This window comes from Antennarius striatus, chromosome 19 (assembly GCF_040054535.1).
Source record: "Antennarius striatus isolate MH-2024 chromosome 19, ASM4005453v1, whole genome shotgun sequence".
In the NCBI taxonomy this organism is placed as follows: Eukaryota; Metazoa; Chordata; class Actinopteri; order Lophiiformes; family Antennariidae; genus Antennarius; species Antennarius striatus.
Window position 1 is genome coordinate 3,400,935 of NC_090794.1, and position 16,957 is coordinate 3,417,891.

General features: G+C 42.4%; 1 protein-coding gene across 5 annotated transcripts in view; it reads left to right on the plus strand.

Annotated features, from left to right (window-relative positions):
* Positions 1-16,957, plus strand: part of lama2 (laminin, alpha 2) — a 120,106-nt gene that overhangs the window by 38,681 nt on the left and 64,468 nt on the right. For all 5 annotated transcript variants that reach the window (XM_068342850.1, XM_068342853.1, XM_068342852.1 and 2 more), the window contains exons 8-16: positions 899-1,016; positions 2,134-2,312; positions 2,388-2,487; positions 2,947-3,004; positions 3,723-3,825; positions 4,109-4,249; positions 6,210-6,374; positions 13,703-13,807; positions 16,612-16,823. In XM_068342850.1, the coding sequence (XP_068198951.1) occupies positions 899-1,016; positions 2,134-2,312; positions 2,388-2,487; positions 2,947-3,004; positions 3,723-3,825; positions 4,109-4,249; positions 6,210-6,374; positions 13,703-13,807; positions 16,612-16,823 (1,181 nt within the window). The remainder of the gene's footprint in view (positions 1-898; positions 1,017-2,133; positions 2,313-2,387; positions 2,488-2,946; positions 3,005-3,722; positions 3,826-4,108; positions 4,250-6,209; positions 6,375-13,702; positions 13,808-16,611; positions 16,824-16,957) is intronic.

Sequence of the window (16,957 nt, forward strand, 5' to 3'; positions counted from 1 at the left end):
GAAACAGGAAAGGTGGAAACCAGTGAGAGTTTTTTTTATTTTTTTGATGATTGCTGTTACAACTTTTTGTCAGATGCTCGCTCAGAGCGAAGCCCGCCTGAGGCCAGAGCTGGAGCGTTGCGTCTCTGAAGGGGGCAGATTGCCAACGAATCCAAACTTGGCTCTGACTGTGCCATTGTACATCGCTGCCCTCTCCACATCAAGCAATTTACAGAACGTCCTAAATTGAATTTCTGAACCTCCGAGTTGGCAAATATCCTGCTACATTTTGCTCTGACTGTGTTTTAGTTTTGAATCTATTTCTCTCCTGGGAGAGCGATGGTGAACCCGCTGACTGACGAGCCAAAGTTCCTTCAGTACAGCTGGCTCTCCCGTGAATGCAACCTCGTGATAATTGTTTAATAAGGCATATATATTGATATTAACCTTCTTGTAGCCCTGCAACACTTTGACATCATGTGATTGTCATATGGTAAGTCTGTCATAGTCTTGCCTGTTATCATTTCTTTACTTAAATAGTAATATAATATAAATGACATGATGTAAATGCATATTTAAAAGGATTTCACTTTAAAACCAAGTTAAATATGTTGTTATAGATACATTTTATTACAGTTTTTAACATATTATTGCTGTATAGATTCTGTAGATCCATAAAAAGTAAACCATATCCAATTATCTGAATTTTAGGCTTTAAAAAGTATTGAATTTTGACATCAACAAGACTTTTATAAAAGTTTTACCAACTCCAGTGTCTTTAAGTGTTGCTTGCTTAATTGGAAACTCTTTGAGACCTCTACACTATTATTGTGTTTTTCCTCCGTGTGTGTGTGTGTGTGTGTGTGTGTGTGTGTGTGTGTGTGTGTGTGTGTGTGCGCGTATTTGTGTCTATGTGTAGAAGTTTAGCTGTGAATGTGAACACAACACTTGCGGGGAGAGCTGTGATCGTTGTTGCCCTGGTTACCACCAGCAGGCCTGGATGGCAGGAACTTTCCACACTCGACATATCTGTGAGAGTAAGAAAGACACAACACAACGGCTAATTACACACTTAAATTACACCCAACTACCCACCTGATTTCTGCAGAGACTTATCAAAGTGTCCTTACTTTAGAAATGTCCCTCTTCAGTACCTGTAGTCTTGCGGGGGCTAAGCATATAGGTGTATACATGTATGGTAATTAGTAATATGTCTGTAGTGACACTTTCTTGTATTATATAAGCTTTACACAATTGCGTTCGGAATTGCGCACAATTGCACGGCAGAACTGAGGTGTCAAACAATGAAAGGCACAGCTGTAAAGGAATCCGTCATGACAGATTCAGCTCAGTCATGGAATCAGGAAAGCAGGATGTAGTACCGAATCTGATACCAGACAGAGGAACTCAGCCTAAAATATGAGGAGATAAAAGATTAAGATGCACACATTCTCACTGGTCTTCCGCCTTAAGGCATAACTATAGGTGGAGGATCCATTCCTGCTGTTTGTGACCTTTAAAACATAAGCCGTAAAGGTGAATGAAAAATCACAGGCCCCTTTATTCATTGTAGTGAGGTCACTGTCTTTTACTACAGCGGGGATGCTCAACTTTTGCTGAAGTGCAATACAACACCTTCCAGTCAAAACATTGGGCACAAACTCCCATTTCTTTGCAGGTAATTTCCAGAGAACGCTCCGCCGTATCCTGGCATCTTAAAAGCTTTTACATTTATGGATCTGTTAGTCACACCAGTCATCCCTAAATGCATTTCATCATCTAAATGCGATCTTGTTTTTCGGTCTGAACACCTGGCGCCTTACCAGGCTCGATACCTGTGATCCTTGGCATAAAGCATCATCTTAAATCATGTCCACAATCGCAACGCGGAAAGTTTTTCTTCTTTTGTAAATTTAATGTGCGGGAAGTGGTGAGGACAAGGAAAGTGAAATGAAATGAAACACACCGCTTTTTTCTCTCTGGAGCCTTGAGATAAAACACCAGCAAAACAGTATTGTGATGTTTCTTTAAACTAGAAGGAGTGAAAAATAATGGAATTTATAAAAATCTGTGGCTTTCCTTCGTCTCAGGAGAACAGGTCAGGACCCGACAGCCCGATCGGATACACAATCGGCTCTTTGTGTGTCTTTTCAGAATGTAACTGCCACGGAAAGGCGGACGAGTGCTACTATAATCAGACAGTAGCGGATCTGTCGCTCAGCCTGGACACCCATGGTCAAAACAGAGGGGGAGGAGTCTGTATCAGTTGCCGTGACAACACAGCTGGAATCAACTGTCAGTCGTGCGTAGATGGATTCTACCGACCGACCGGGGTACGTCGCCTACGGCTCAGTTTCACTTTGCTTCGTGATCACGCATACAAACATCTCCTTTCTTCACCTGGCCAGGTGAGCGCCGAGGAGGAGAACCCCTGCATCCCCTGCTCATGTGACCCGCGTGGCTCCGTCAGCCAATCGTGTGTCGCCGATCCCAGCCAGGCCACACCCAGTAAGCAGATATATTCGTACCTTTTTCATCCCGTCTTATTCTCTCTGGATATCATTCATTAGTTCAAACATAAAATGTGACAGCGCCTCCCAGACGCACAAACAGGCGATGCCAACACACATTTCACATTTTAATTCATTTTAAAGTGGTGCTTCAGTAACTCCAACAATTCATTGATTCAGTGCTGCTTGATTTCCTGTGGGGTTGAGTTTATTCAAGTTCAGCGGCGTACACAGAATCCTCCGTTATTAAAAACCGTCTTTGACAGGAAAGAATATCTATTTATATAAGAGATAATTTTACCCCTCTTTGTAATTTTGCCGTTTGTACGTCTATTAAGAGGAGCTATTTCAGTCGCCGCCACTCAAATCGTTCAGTTGTGTGTGTGTGTGTGTGTGTGTGTGTATGTGTTTTTTTTCTCAAGTGTGACGCCTGGTTCTGTTCGGGTTTGATTGACAGGTCAGCCAGCGGGGTCATGCCGGTGTAAGGAGGGTTTCGGGGGTCTGCGATGTGACAGGTGAGAGTCGCACGAGTACGCACTCGAACTCACACTTTAAGAGACGGAGACGCGTTGTGACAGGTGAGCACAACCTTTCAGCTGTTGTCTGTTCCAATTAGGGTTTGGAAATTGCCAGAAAGTTTCCATTAAGATTTTGATGATATTTATTACCAAACACACACACACACACACACACACACACACACACACACACACACAGGCATGTGCACAGACACACACACACACACACACACACACAGACTTCTATACCTTATATTATGTCAGTGTATAAGTGGCCAAGGTCTCTTTTCCTGTTAACACTCGTTATTTTTTGGGTCAGAATCACAACCTGTGAATCAAAGCAAATCTGTCTTATCTGCTAATCTGTCAACACAGGCGCCCCATCAGACATGATTGATTATTTGGCGTCTTTTATATCTATATTATCCTTGTTCTCACTGTGGCAGCCCAACCTGTCCGTGTGTGTAACCTTCTCTTTAATGCGATCTCATCTAAAAGCTGCTGAAACCTCGCTCTTAAACTTTTTAACGACTTGCCCTCAGGTCAGGATCGCCTTTAAAATCACTTCTTAAAATGTACTTTAATAGACTTGCTTTGAGCACATTCTCTTAATTGTTTTGTGTTTGCAGTGTATGGCCTGTACTAAGTTGAACATCAGCTCTATGCCACGTATCCGTTCTCCTTCTGGACATTCATACCTTTCATTTCTATCCAGGTGTGCCGTCGGTTTCATGGACTTCCCGTCTTGCCAGCGTTGTAACTGCAGCGTGGAAGGAAGCACCAACGATGACCCGTGTGTCTCTCCCTGCTTGTGCAAGGTAACACACATGGACAATAATATCATTGCAGTCGCACACCTTGTGCTCTAAGGGCAGGCTGTGAACACATTGCATCTTTGCAACTGTGTGTGATGTTGTCCTTGGCTTTTTGATGATGTGTGAGTATAGAAATTTCATGAATAGGATTGCGCTACACACGCATGACAGGCTGTGAGTGTCAATGGGTGAATGGGGCCAGTGTTGTAAAGTGCTCTGAGGAATCGGTAGAATAGAAAAGCTCTGTGTCAACACAAAGCCGTTTACAGTGCCGTATCTCTTGCAGGAAAATGTGGAGGGTGAAAACTGTGACCGCTGTAAACTGGGATTCTACAATCTTCAAGGCGACAACAAGCATGGCTGTGAAAAGTGTTCCTGCATGGGCATCACCAGTCAGTGCTCCTCCTCTCCGTGGACCTATCAGGACGTAGGAAAAAGCCCTTTAACACTCTTTTACTGTAGAAGTATTTAAATGATCTTTTCTTCTTGTTTGTATGACATGACATTAATTTAAGGGCAGCTGCTCAGTCGAGGTGGATGCAACTCGTGGCATCGCTTCTCATCCGTCACAGGATTTTCCAGAAAGTCGGCTGTAAGAAGTCAAGAAAACATTTAAGACAGAGAAAAAACATGCAAGCAAAAACGTCACAGTTGGATCTTTAACTTCCAGAACTTTGACACACGGATGTTTGGCGTTTGCCAGTGTTGACCTTTGAGTAAATGGACAGCCTCAAATAGAAGAAGCTTATAATGACCTTTCACTGTACGTGTTTCCACAACCTTCTTCTGCTCATATATAACCTGGAAAGAGGCAGACGTGAAACACGAGGCAGGAGTAGAAGGTGCAGATGTGTGTTTCACGCCATCACAATGAGACCTACTGGACACAGGTTGATGTTAGCGATTAGCTCCTCTGGAGCCCCAGAAAGTGCATGAACTGAGTTCACCCATCAGAACGGACATTTGCACTCAGGGCGTCTGCTTATTTTCATGATTTTTTTATATGTACATATCCATTAATTGTTAAAAATACAATCTGTAGGTGAAAATAAACTCCGTGTGCAGACGGTTTCTGACCACACAGTGCAAAATAGAAGGCAGAATGAGGCCACCATTGAGTCAGCGCTCAGCAACGCAGACAAATAAGCAACGATATATACGGGAGAAGGGTAAAAACGAGGAGGAAAAGGGTGGAATGAGAGGACAAGACTGGAAAGACAAAGAAGGAAGGCAAGACGAGAGGCAAGAAGGAAGAGAGGTGAAAAGAGGAAAAACAGTTTTTGACTGACAGGCGGGGCGGGAGAGGAGGGAAGAGGAGATGCTGACAGGATGACAGTTCTGATTTAGACACTGATAGTGTGTGTGTGTGTGTGTGTGTTTGTGTGTGTGCGTGCGTGCGTGTGTGTGCGTGTGTGTGCGTGTGTGTGTTTTCCAAAGGGGAATCCAAGGTCAGGTTAATTGCAGCGACAGATATGTGTCTCACTGTCTGTCTTTCTCTCTCAGACACAAACACACACACACACACACACACACACCACACACACACACACACACACACACACACACACAAAAACACAACACACACACCCACATGCAATCCTTGAAGAATATTTTTTTCTCCCTGTCAGTGGGAAGACTTTGTGTCTGACATGTGACGGATGTAAAACACTTTTTCCAAACATTTTTGTTGTGGTAACCTCTCATTTCCGTCAGACGGAGGTCTGAGAATATCATCAATGGTGGACTTTTAAAGATTCCACATGATTAACTGATGCTGTCATAACCAAGTACTGATGCATGTGAATATTCCTAATGGGGGGGAGCATCTTTTAAACAGCTCCTTGATGGTTAATAGTTGAGTGTGTCTGCTCCTGGTGGAGTCCCAAGCTGTGTCGCGGGACTCAAAAAAAGGATTTACTGAACAGTCGACTCATCATTTAGATTCTGGAAACTTTAAGAGATGCCAACTTGTCGTTGTAGTCGTCGTGGTTACAGGATGGGCGGATAGCGGGGGAGACGTATCTGCTAAGACAGCCGGTTCATGCAGCAGACAAGCTGAGTGAAGGTTGTCAGGTTATTTAATCCATTTACATTGAACCTGACTGGCGACTTGCTTTAATATGTTTGCTGTCAGATGCTGCTGATGGGCTGACAGTGAGCTGATTTCACCGCGACTCTGTCAGAATTATCTGATTCTAGTACCGTTCACACATTTATATACATTCTTCTCTATAGAGAAGTTCAAATTCAAACCAGATCTTTGTCTAGGAGCATTACAAAAAAAAAGTTTCACAGCAGATGGATTCAAAAGTGAATCTCTAAACTTCTTCCTGGATCTGTTCTTTTTAAATATTTTATTCATTTATTTATTCATTTATTCATTACAGGTGAGCACCCTGACCGGCTGGCACCTGGTGGGAGATACGGGAGGAAGAGTGTGGTCCGTCCACAGACAAACACCTCCGTACCTCAGCGTCCGACATTCAGACGTGGTGGCTGATCTGGGTTCAGCCTACTACTGGAATGCACCTGAGCTTTACCTGGGAAACAAGGTCAGGTCAGACACACACTCATGTTAACACATTCAAATTCAATTCAAAAAAACTTTATTTGTCCCCAGGGGGCAATTGAATGCACATAAAGCAGGATTGGTGTAAAAGTGTAAACATAAACATAAATAATAAATAAATAATAACATACATACACTGTTTATGTTAAATAATAATTCAAAAAGTAGTTAGTTAAGAACCTAATTTGTTCAGTTAGTTAGTTAGTTAGTTAAAAAAATAGTTAATTATTAACCTACTTACCTAAGTCAAAATTATTTAGTTTAAAACTTAGTTAGTTAGTTTAAAACATAGTTAGTTCAAAACATAGTAAGTCCAAAACCTAGTGGGTTAGTTTAAAAACCCAGTTAGTTTAGAGCCTAGTTTGATTAAAACCTAGTGGGTTAGTTATTTTAAAAACTAGTTAGATACTTTCCATCACATTCAAATATTTGGATGTGTGCTGATGTGGCACGCTGCTAGATGACATGAGGCTACGTCATCGGGACAGAACCTAATCTAGCCCAGGATCCTCCAGCGCCGTGTATCCCCCGGTATCCTGCTGGGATTCCTCCTCACCAGGCGCGCTCCTCTCAATCTGCTCCTGCTAATGTGGAATGTTTGAAATTTGTGTTTTTCTGTGTAGACTTTATCACTCCAGCTGGCAAATAGCTGCAGTCCATGTTTGTGAAGCGGAGTTGTTGCCCCACTACAACAACAGGCTGACTGTGATGTTAGTCTGGGTGTCATGGCTCAGAGGAATATACCACAGAATTTCATTACTTAACAGCCCGCGGGCTTGACGTGTCATCTCACTTCTTTGTCTGAACATCTATCCCTCCCTCCCCCAAACCATCCCTGCATCCCTGCTCCTTTTCATTGGTCCGCTCATCTAACTCTCACCACGTCTCTCCAGGACTCCCATTTTTCACCTCCCTGTTCTTAAATCCTCTCCTTCTGCTCCCCTGAAGCTCTCCTCTCTCTGTCTGTGTCTCTCTTGTTGGCTTTGTGTCTCTCAGGGTAAACAGTGTTTCGCCTGTTGAACTCGATAATCAACTGTTTTTCTCTTAGCGCGCACGCACAAGCAAACGTTCATTCACGTGCAGAAACACACCGTCCCATTCGAACACACACACACACACACACACACACACACACACACGCACACACACACACACACACACACACACGCACACACTCCAAGGCCTATATAAGTCAGATAATGATGTGTTGCGGAGGCATTAGGGACAGTGGAGCAGAACTGAATGCCTCCAAACACGGGAAACAAACAAATTACCAGTGTGTGTGTATGTGTGTGTGTGTGTGTGTGTGTGTGTGTGTGTGTGTGTGTGTTTGATTGCTATGAGGAGTGTGCGAGTACGGTATGAAAAAGCAATTCTTTGCTTCAATCTCTGATCGAGTTACAGAGATGGATGCTATGTGACTTGAATATGCGACCCCTTTCTCTCTCTCACACACACACACACACACACACACACACACACACACACACACACACACACACACACACACACACACACACACACTGTGTTGTTTGTCATGTCATAGTGTATCATAGGAAGTGACAGGCTGTGTGTGTAACGATAAGCTAGCAGTGCATGTGTACGATTATAAATGTGTGTGACGATGCTCATAATCTCGTGCATGACCTCCTGTGTCAACGGAACCGAGGATGCTCATTGGCCCGGTCGTGTTCTCCCGCGGATACTCATTGGTCCAGAAGCATGTTTAACTAATACTCATTGGGCATTTATTCAGCTGTGTAAAGGGACTGCTCATCCTCTGGGATAACCATTGGTACCACTGAATGTGGTTTATTTGCCATTAGAGTGAAAATATATTGAGATCAGCATAAAGAACCAAATACAGACTTTTCATGTAAGGACATCTTAATGAAGAGCTCCGCATTTTTAAACTGTACATATTTATTTATTTTACATAAACTCAGAGAGTGTGGTCGATACAGAATAAGCAGGTAAACAATAATTAAAGCAAATCCAATATGTACAAAGGAGGGGGTGTGTGTGTGTAATGAGACCCAGGTGGGAATAATCAGGGTGGGGTGGACGGTCAGCGGAGGGAAACACTTGTAATCTGAAAGAAAAAAACAGATGTTTGGTGAGAAATAACAAGAAACAGGAGTGGAAATAAAGGAACACAACACGGAAAGGCAAACTTCCAAAACAAAAGTGGAAGTTACAATCTAATCTGAAAACACACGACACACATCTTCAAGCTGGTTTTCATTCTGTAATCAGGTTGAAGAACAGATTCACAGACTTGATGGATCAAAGACTGTAAAAACAAATGTTTGTCTTTTGAAGGAAAGAAGTGACAGAGATGGACAGAATGGAAGATAAACGGGTTAAGATGAACACGGAGGGAGGAAACTTTCTGCTGACAATCGATGAAAGACGGTTCGATTTTCTCAGGATCTTTTTCGTGTTGTCTCTTAAACTAATATAAAATAATCATTTTAGGAGGAAAGCCTGCAGCAGACTTTCACCTTGGTCAGAGGTCGGCGCCTCAAAGCTGTGACGAAGGAAATCTATCTTATATTTCTATAATATATTAATATATCTGAAGACGTGTGAAGTGATCTATCAATGTTAAATAAAGTTCACGTCGGTGCCGTGGAGCTTGTAAAGTCATCAGTCTTGTTTAGTGTATAGGGCTGACGCAGGCAGATGGTGTTGTTTTTTTTACATATTCATAGACTTAGCTTGCTGTTGACACTAAATGTTGATGCTAATGCCTGCACATGTAAGCCCAGCCTCAGGGATGGATGCGCGGCAACAGTTTTGAATAAAGGGTGTCGTCTTGCTTTTGTTTGTTGCTTCAAGTCGGATACACAGCGAGCTGCCGGAGTCGACTTTCAAGAGTCAGCCAGCCGTGGCGGCACGGAACAATAATTGATCGCCTCTAAGAGGCTGGCAGCAAATGTGTCATCTTCTTAGTCGTCCTCCTGGATGAGATGTGCATACTGAGCTAGAGTTTTAACTTCCTCTCGTCTGCCACCAGCGGTGATAATTATTGTGTCACAGTCCTGCTCACAGCTACCTCTGGAAATCAACGCTGTGGCTTCTTTCTTTTGTGGAGTGGTTGTTTGTGCTGCAAGACAAAAAGAAGCACTGCATGTAGAAAAAAGTCTCTATGCCATGATTTGTTTTTGGAAAAATAAATAAATTTCACACCCTAACCATAATCTGTTAGTCTAATCAAGAACATCAGCCTCCCTCCACCCCCTGCCGGGCCCGTCCCCTTAAAGCAGGAGTCGACTGACGTCACTCCCAAACTTCATCTGGGCCAACCCCCCCCCCCCCCCCCTGCAGAGTCCCTCAAACAACCTGCTGACAATCGATCCTCCTCATTCTCTTCTCCCAGCCCACACTCAGGGTTCTTCATCCCTACAGCCTGACCTCCATCTAAACACACTCTGAAAGGGGACCCCGCCGGCTCGTAGCCAGCAACTCCACATCTACTGGTGTGAAAGCAGAACCGTCCTGCAGCTGTCAAAACATTCACACCCCCTGCCGGTCTAAGAAAACCGCAGGAGAGTCAAGTCAACACATCATCGACCACCTGAAAAGCACCAAGAACAATGTTTCAGACGGCCGCACAAAGTCGTCACAAAGCGCCAACGCGCTGTGGTGGCATTACTTGTGATCGTCAGATGTTTTAATCCACACATCTTTTTTCCTCCTGTGTTCCTTAAGAAGAGCTTCTCAGGAAAAATGTAACCGAAGGCACTCTCAGAAATGTTCCTCCTACACTCTCGCACAACCAAGAAGAAGAACCTGCAAGAAGAGAAACGTTTTTATACAAAATCTTCGCTGCATCTGATCATTTATGAAACAAACAGAAACGTATTAAAGTCTGAATTTGTGTCGTTCCCCTCAGACCAAAATGGAGATTCAACACCATGGATGTAACGACACAGTGCGAGGCAGTCGAAAATAGATGTGAATTTTTTTTTTTTTTATGATTCCAGTCCTTATTTTGAACCAACAGGGGGCGGAGTTAACTTTTGACTTTACTTGGTCCACCTGTTTTTTTGACGTTACGCCACTGTGGGTTCTTGGTTCGGACGGAATTGGTTGTATAATAGACTTGTACCATCTATTGATGCATCTGGAGCCCATCTGACCCTCTTGCCAGGGACAACAACAACCTGTATGTGTGTGTGTGTGTGTTTATATTTGTGTAGAACCCACAGACAAATAAGGAGAACCCTCTAAACAACCACCTGCATCAGAAAGATGACTTCTATGTCTGATGTTTTTTCTTCATCTTTCAATGCTTATACGTATGTCCGTTTCTCGGGGTATTTGGAAGGGGTTGTTGCGTATGTATGTGTGTGTTTGTGTGTGTATTTGTGTGTCATTTGAGGGAATTTTGTTTTCTGAAGCTTTTGTGACAATCTGGTTTTCATTTCCTGAAGGATGATTTCCTTCGCCCCCTCTCGCCCTCCTTTTCTCTCGGCCCAATCTCCTGAGGAGAGCGTTGGTGGTCTTTGCTGCTCCCACAAATATATTAAAAAAAAATAAAACCAAAATGTACAAATGTGGAGTGGTAAGCATATTTCTCTGAAGAAACTGGCATGTGGTGGGCACAAAAGAAAGTTGCATACCGAAAAGCTTATTACAGTTTCAGAGCTGTCATCTCTCCTTCCAGTCTGTCTTTTTTTTCCCCCCCCTGTGCTTGTTACGGTACTTTTCTGCTACAAATAAAAAAAGTAGGACGTTGTTTGGCTTATTCATATTTCAGTTTATCCTTTAGTGGAAGAGATCAGGGAACAGCGCTGATATGCGATGCTTCCTTTCCTTTCTACCGCGCACAAAAGTCTAAATCATCGGAAGCTCGTATGTAAGTCATGAAATCTGAAGATTTTCCCACTTAAAGCGACAAAAATCGACTAAATAAATAAAATTCGACCTTGAAGCACACAAATTGATTTGATAAGTTGGTATTGATGATCAATTTTTAGTGCACAGGTAGAGGTGAAAGCCATTTTTTTTCTATTTTGTGTTGTCACCACACATTTCCACACATCTCTGACCTTTCTGTAATAACAACAGTGGTAACAGTATTATCAGCCCTCAGGTGAGGGCTGAGGCGGTGAAGGACTTTCACACCTCGTCACACTCCATGCCAAACCGGCAGAAAATTACATGTAATAACTTGACCTACCTTGTTAACACTCTTCCTGTCTTTGTCGTCCACTCCCAATTATTAATTTCTGATTTGTATCTCTGACTACCGTTCACTCGTCTCATTTCTCTTCACCTCATGTCTCCAGTTACATGAATCTCTATCTCTTTATTTCTATTGTCTCTGTTTCTCTCATTCCTCTTTGTCTCAACTGTTGGACCTGCTCGTGTCAGTGGGAACAGGCTGACTTTAAACGAATATTGTCTCAGGTTCTTGATGAGGGTTTTAACGGCGAGGATTACGTCTTGTTCTTCTTATTGTGACCACTAATAGAGTTACTCACAGGCTTATGGAGCTCTCAGGGGGATCTGACTGATGTCTATTGTAGCTGTGTTTGTGTTTGTGTGTGTTTGTGTTTGTGATGTCATCACCATAATCCCCCTTTTCCCTCCCCTCTTCATATTTTTCATTTCCCACTGTGCTATTGGTCTTTTCTATTTCCCATTTTCTTGTTTTTGTTTCTTTTGTGTCGTCTCTCAGTTGGACGTGGGTCATCGGGGCGCTTTGACAAAACCTCTGATTGCTGTTCATGTCGAGCGAACGACGTCACAGAAAAGAGTTTTCTGAAAAATGTCAGTAACATCAAAAGACGTAACCTGTTAAATTCAGGTGATGGATGTTGAGTCATTCGTATTCCATTACTCGTTTTTCTCTGTCTTAGCTTTGTTGTTGTGAAATCGAAGGCTAGGGTTGAATTGAAAGTATGAGCAGATAGTTTAATGTGTTGGTTTTTTTTGGAATACCTAAACTTCAAGCTGTGATCTGGAGCTGGTGCAGACCAAAAACAGAGCTAAACATAAACTGAATATTGGTTTTAAATCACAAGGTGAGCATAAAACACAACTCCTGGTGAAACCTTATATTGTTCCATATCATAGGGTCGTCAGGATGTCAGATCCTGCTTGTTTTACTGCATAAGTTACAAAAAAAATAAATTCAAGTTAAGTTAAAAACAAGTTTTTATTCCAGGCTTTAACACCTGTAAAGACAGGAGTATGCATAATTTAATGTTAGTAATTCTGTAATGCAAATTAGTGAACATTAACCTCCAGCAACAAAAGCAGCGAGAAAAAAAAAAAAAACGCTGCAAAAAAAGACGTTTCTCCGTGAAACATCTTGTGTTTTATTCTTGCTGTCATGTTTCTGCTTTTTGCAGCGATGTGATGTATTAGATTTCTGTTGTCGGACGCGAACGACGAGTCCTTCCTGGAGTGCAGATAAGCTGGGTGGCAGAGGAGGTCAGGCGGTACGAGTGTGTGGAGTGTGTAGGCTGTGTGGGTTTAACCTACGCTTTTTACTACCTGCTTGGGTCTAAATCAGCAAATGGGGTTAGATGGAGAGCAAATATTGGTCAATAAAATGTCCTCCCAAGTACACCGTAGTGCCCACTGTGTGTGTGCATATGTGTGTGTGTGTGTGTGTATGTGTGGGATCCCTCATCGTGGTTTAAGAACTGAGAGTAATGATGTAGAATGGAAGAGGTTTATAGAGGCATTCAGGCTGCCTCTTACACCCTCTCCATCTCCCTCCTTTTTGTCTCTCTCCCCCTCTTCCTCGATGTCCCCCTCTCTCTGTTTTTATGGTGGCATTATTATCTCGCTCTCCCACCCATTACTGTTCAGGTTGGCGCAGAATAATAAATTTCAAGATCTTGCCGACGCAGCGTTTCTCCAGCCGAAGCTCAGTCTGTGGACTCGACAGAAACTTTGCGCTGAAACACACAAAAACAACAATGATTGTGTTGTCTTCTTCTTTTCTTCCTTACTTTTTTAAACTGTTTGGAATAAAACAGCATCATTAGGAGCAACAGTAACCGTCGTGATTTAATGTCGCCATTGAAGTGTTCTAGCTGCTTCCATGGAGATTTATATCTCAGAATCTTTACAAAAACGTAGAGTTTTACAGGTTCGTTTCACTTACACATATATTTTAAAAGCTTCAGGCATCCTGTTGTTTGTGCAATGAATGATTCTTAACTGTCCTTTGATGCAATTGAACAAAATCTACAGTTGTAGAAGGTTTGAAGGTTCAGACAGTTCAGTATCGATATCAATCATGAGCAGTAACACAAACTCACTCATCTTCTCTCTGTTGTGTTTCAGATTTCCGCCTATGGAGGGACTGTTTCCTACACTGTGTCTTATAACACCGACCAGCTGGAGCAGACGGCCATCAGGGTCACCTCAGAACCCGACCTGATCATCGAGGTGGGTCTCCTCCGCACGAAGACAAAGACGTCGAAGTGTGCATGTCTATCCTCCGACCCGAGTGAGAATGTGTGCATGTTTGTTTATTTATGTCAGCGGCATTATTTATATTTTCTTACCGGTAAAGAACAAATGAAGCAGCAACTTAAAGCTGTTAAAAACAGACACACACACATACACACACACACACACACACACACACACACACACACACACACACACACACACACACACAAGAATACACACAAAAAGAAGTGCTGAAGTTAGCAATACAGAATGCAGATAGTCTCCCTCCCCTCTGGCGCCGTGTCTTTATAATGAGCAGGTTGTGATATGATGTATGGCAGCAATAAGCAAAGCAGCAACACTATTAGTTAACTGTTTATATCTCCTATATCACTAAATAACGTTGTGTATTTGTGTGTGTGCGTGCCTGTGTGTAAAGTACACACAAATATACACAAATAAGAAGGTTGGTGTGTGTGTGTGTGTGTGTGCGGTGCGCCAGAGCTGCAGAAGTGGTCCCATTATTTCAAACACACACTGACAGACACTTCCTACCGACTTTTATTATCATTTCGTCGTATACTAATTACTTCCTGTATCTGCGCTGAAGTGCAGAGTGGAGGCACGCACTCACTAAAACGTAATTTAAAGATACACAAAGAGTTTGGTCCTGTTAAAAATCATTTTTAGATGAAATGCGGACAAAATAATTGTGTTGTGACAACGAATGCTGCTTTCATTTAGTAAAAGCAAATATATGCAGGAAGAAAGGAAGAGAGAATTAGAATGAAGGAAATAAAGGAACGTAGGATCGGCAGAAGAGACAAAGAGACTGTAGAAGTGAAAGGATAAGATATAAATGAACACGTTTGGTTGGAAGAGAAACACTAAAGATGGGAGCAAAGAAAAGAAAGACGTAAAGAAAGTAGTGAGGTGGGTCGTCAAGGTCCAGAGAGCTCGTGTTATTTAAAGACGTGTCAGCGAGATGGACAGAAAGGGTGGAGATGGGAGGAGAAGTGTGTTGGTCCTGTCAACAAAAAGCCTCTCAAAACGATGACGATAATGAGACACCTACACGCTGTCAACCGTCTGTCTCCCCCCCCCTCCACTGTTTACTCTGCATCTCCCCTCATCAAGTGGTGATACTGGGAGACGCTCGTGCGTCGCTTCTAGCTTTGTTGGATGTGAATGGACAATAATCTCTCTGTCTGTTTGTCTGAGAGGCTTTGTCTCTCTCGCTCTGTCTCTCTCCCCACACCCCCACACCCCACTGAGCCTTTCATGACAACTTGAACAACAAACCATGTGTCAGAAGCGTGTCCATCAGGAGGTCGTTGTTGTATCGTTGCTATTTCAGGCCCATTTCCTGCCTCTGGAAACGGTTCTGGAGTCTAACTTAACTTCAGGCTTTGGCAACACAATGCAGATGTTATGAAATATGAAACATCTGAAACACATAACTGTAAATGAGTTCCTTTGATGAGGATATATATATATATATAGTTAGATATATATATAGTTAGATATATATATCAACAACATACACTTCTTAACAGAAATCAACCTCCCCCGTCCCAGTGGTACGCTCCGATTCCTTTCACACCTAATCGAAAGAGCCCTGGAGTCAGGTGTGGGTGATTTAGAGGGTTCAGAGCAGAACGGGATGTAAGTACTAAATATGTATTTAACAATGAGGTAAAATAAATCAATCGTTCAGGTGATGTTTGTGTCTTTTGTTAACCAAATTAAAATAAATGTTCATGTAATGAAGACTGACAAATTGTGAAAACAAGTGTAATACATAGGCAGCCTGGAATCATTCAAATGTAGATGGAGAAAACAAATGTTTGGTGAGGTGCTGACCATGTGGAGTAATTTAATGAAATAATTATGACTTGAACTGAAAGTAATGTAGCTTATAATCATGTTAAATGTCAAAATAAATTAGAAGGTACTGAAACTGATAATAATGTAAGATAAAACAACTGAACAGTGGTAAGGGCAGACTGGCTTTACCACAATGACCCATAAAGAACTGAAACAGGACCCCCGCCCACTCTTCTTGTTGGCTTATTGGCCTTCAGATCAAACGTTTTGGAATATATTCTGTAGCTTTTTGATCTCTCGACAATATATGGACGATCAGTCTCATGAGGAAGATGTAAATTATAGATAGATGCCCTTTTTGAGATGTTTTTCTTTTATAATGTACATCGGATAGAGAAAACCTTACCCTGAAATGACTCATTTATTTTAATCAGATAAACATAAATGAAACATAAACAGACAGTAAAAACCTCTCTTAATGAAAACTATTTTCTCAGAGGTGACTTTGTCTTCTGTCTTTCCACTTTTATCTCCGCATCTCTTGGCCGTGCTTCTGCTCTCCGTCTCTTCATCCCTTCCTCTGTCTCCTCTGTTTCAATTAGTTTTTATTTAAAGGTTTTATTGCCGAGCTCTCTTGCTCCCCTTCCATCAGTAGTTGTCACTCTGCGTTAGCGGCTACATGCCATTGATCCCTTCTCAACAAGAGATCGTCAGATACCGGTCCAGGGCTCAATTCATTTTGCATGCAATCCATTCAGACTGTCAATAGAAACGGCAGCTCATTATCTAATGACACATCATTCACTCTCAATTTCTTTTCTTTGCAGTTCAGTTTCGCATCATAGTCTTTTTTTTCTAAAAGAGGTGTCACATTGTAATGGAATTAAAAGTGAGCTGAAGCAACAAAAACAAAAAAAACGGGGAGAAAAAGCAAGAAAAATAAAATTGTTTCTTTCTGATTTCTCTGCCAGGGAAGCGGGATGAAAATTATTGACAGACGGTTTGGCCAGCCGGTGTACCCTTCGTCGCCAAGAACCAATCACGTGGCTCTCCTTCCAGAGAGCTTCCTGGTGGCGGAGACCTTGCGGCCGATGAGTCGGAGGGAATTCTTGTCCGTGTTGGCCAACGTGAAGCGAGTGATGGTCAGGGCGTCTTATAGCACAGAACCCAGTGCTGTGTACAGGTGCAGAAACAGACATTTAAATTCTTTTAATTGTAATAAACCACACAAGTTTTGATAGAATGTATTTGATTAGGAGTACTTCTGAACACAAGCGGGGACATTTCATCTTTTGACCTTTGACCTTTTGTTCACTG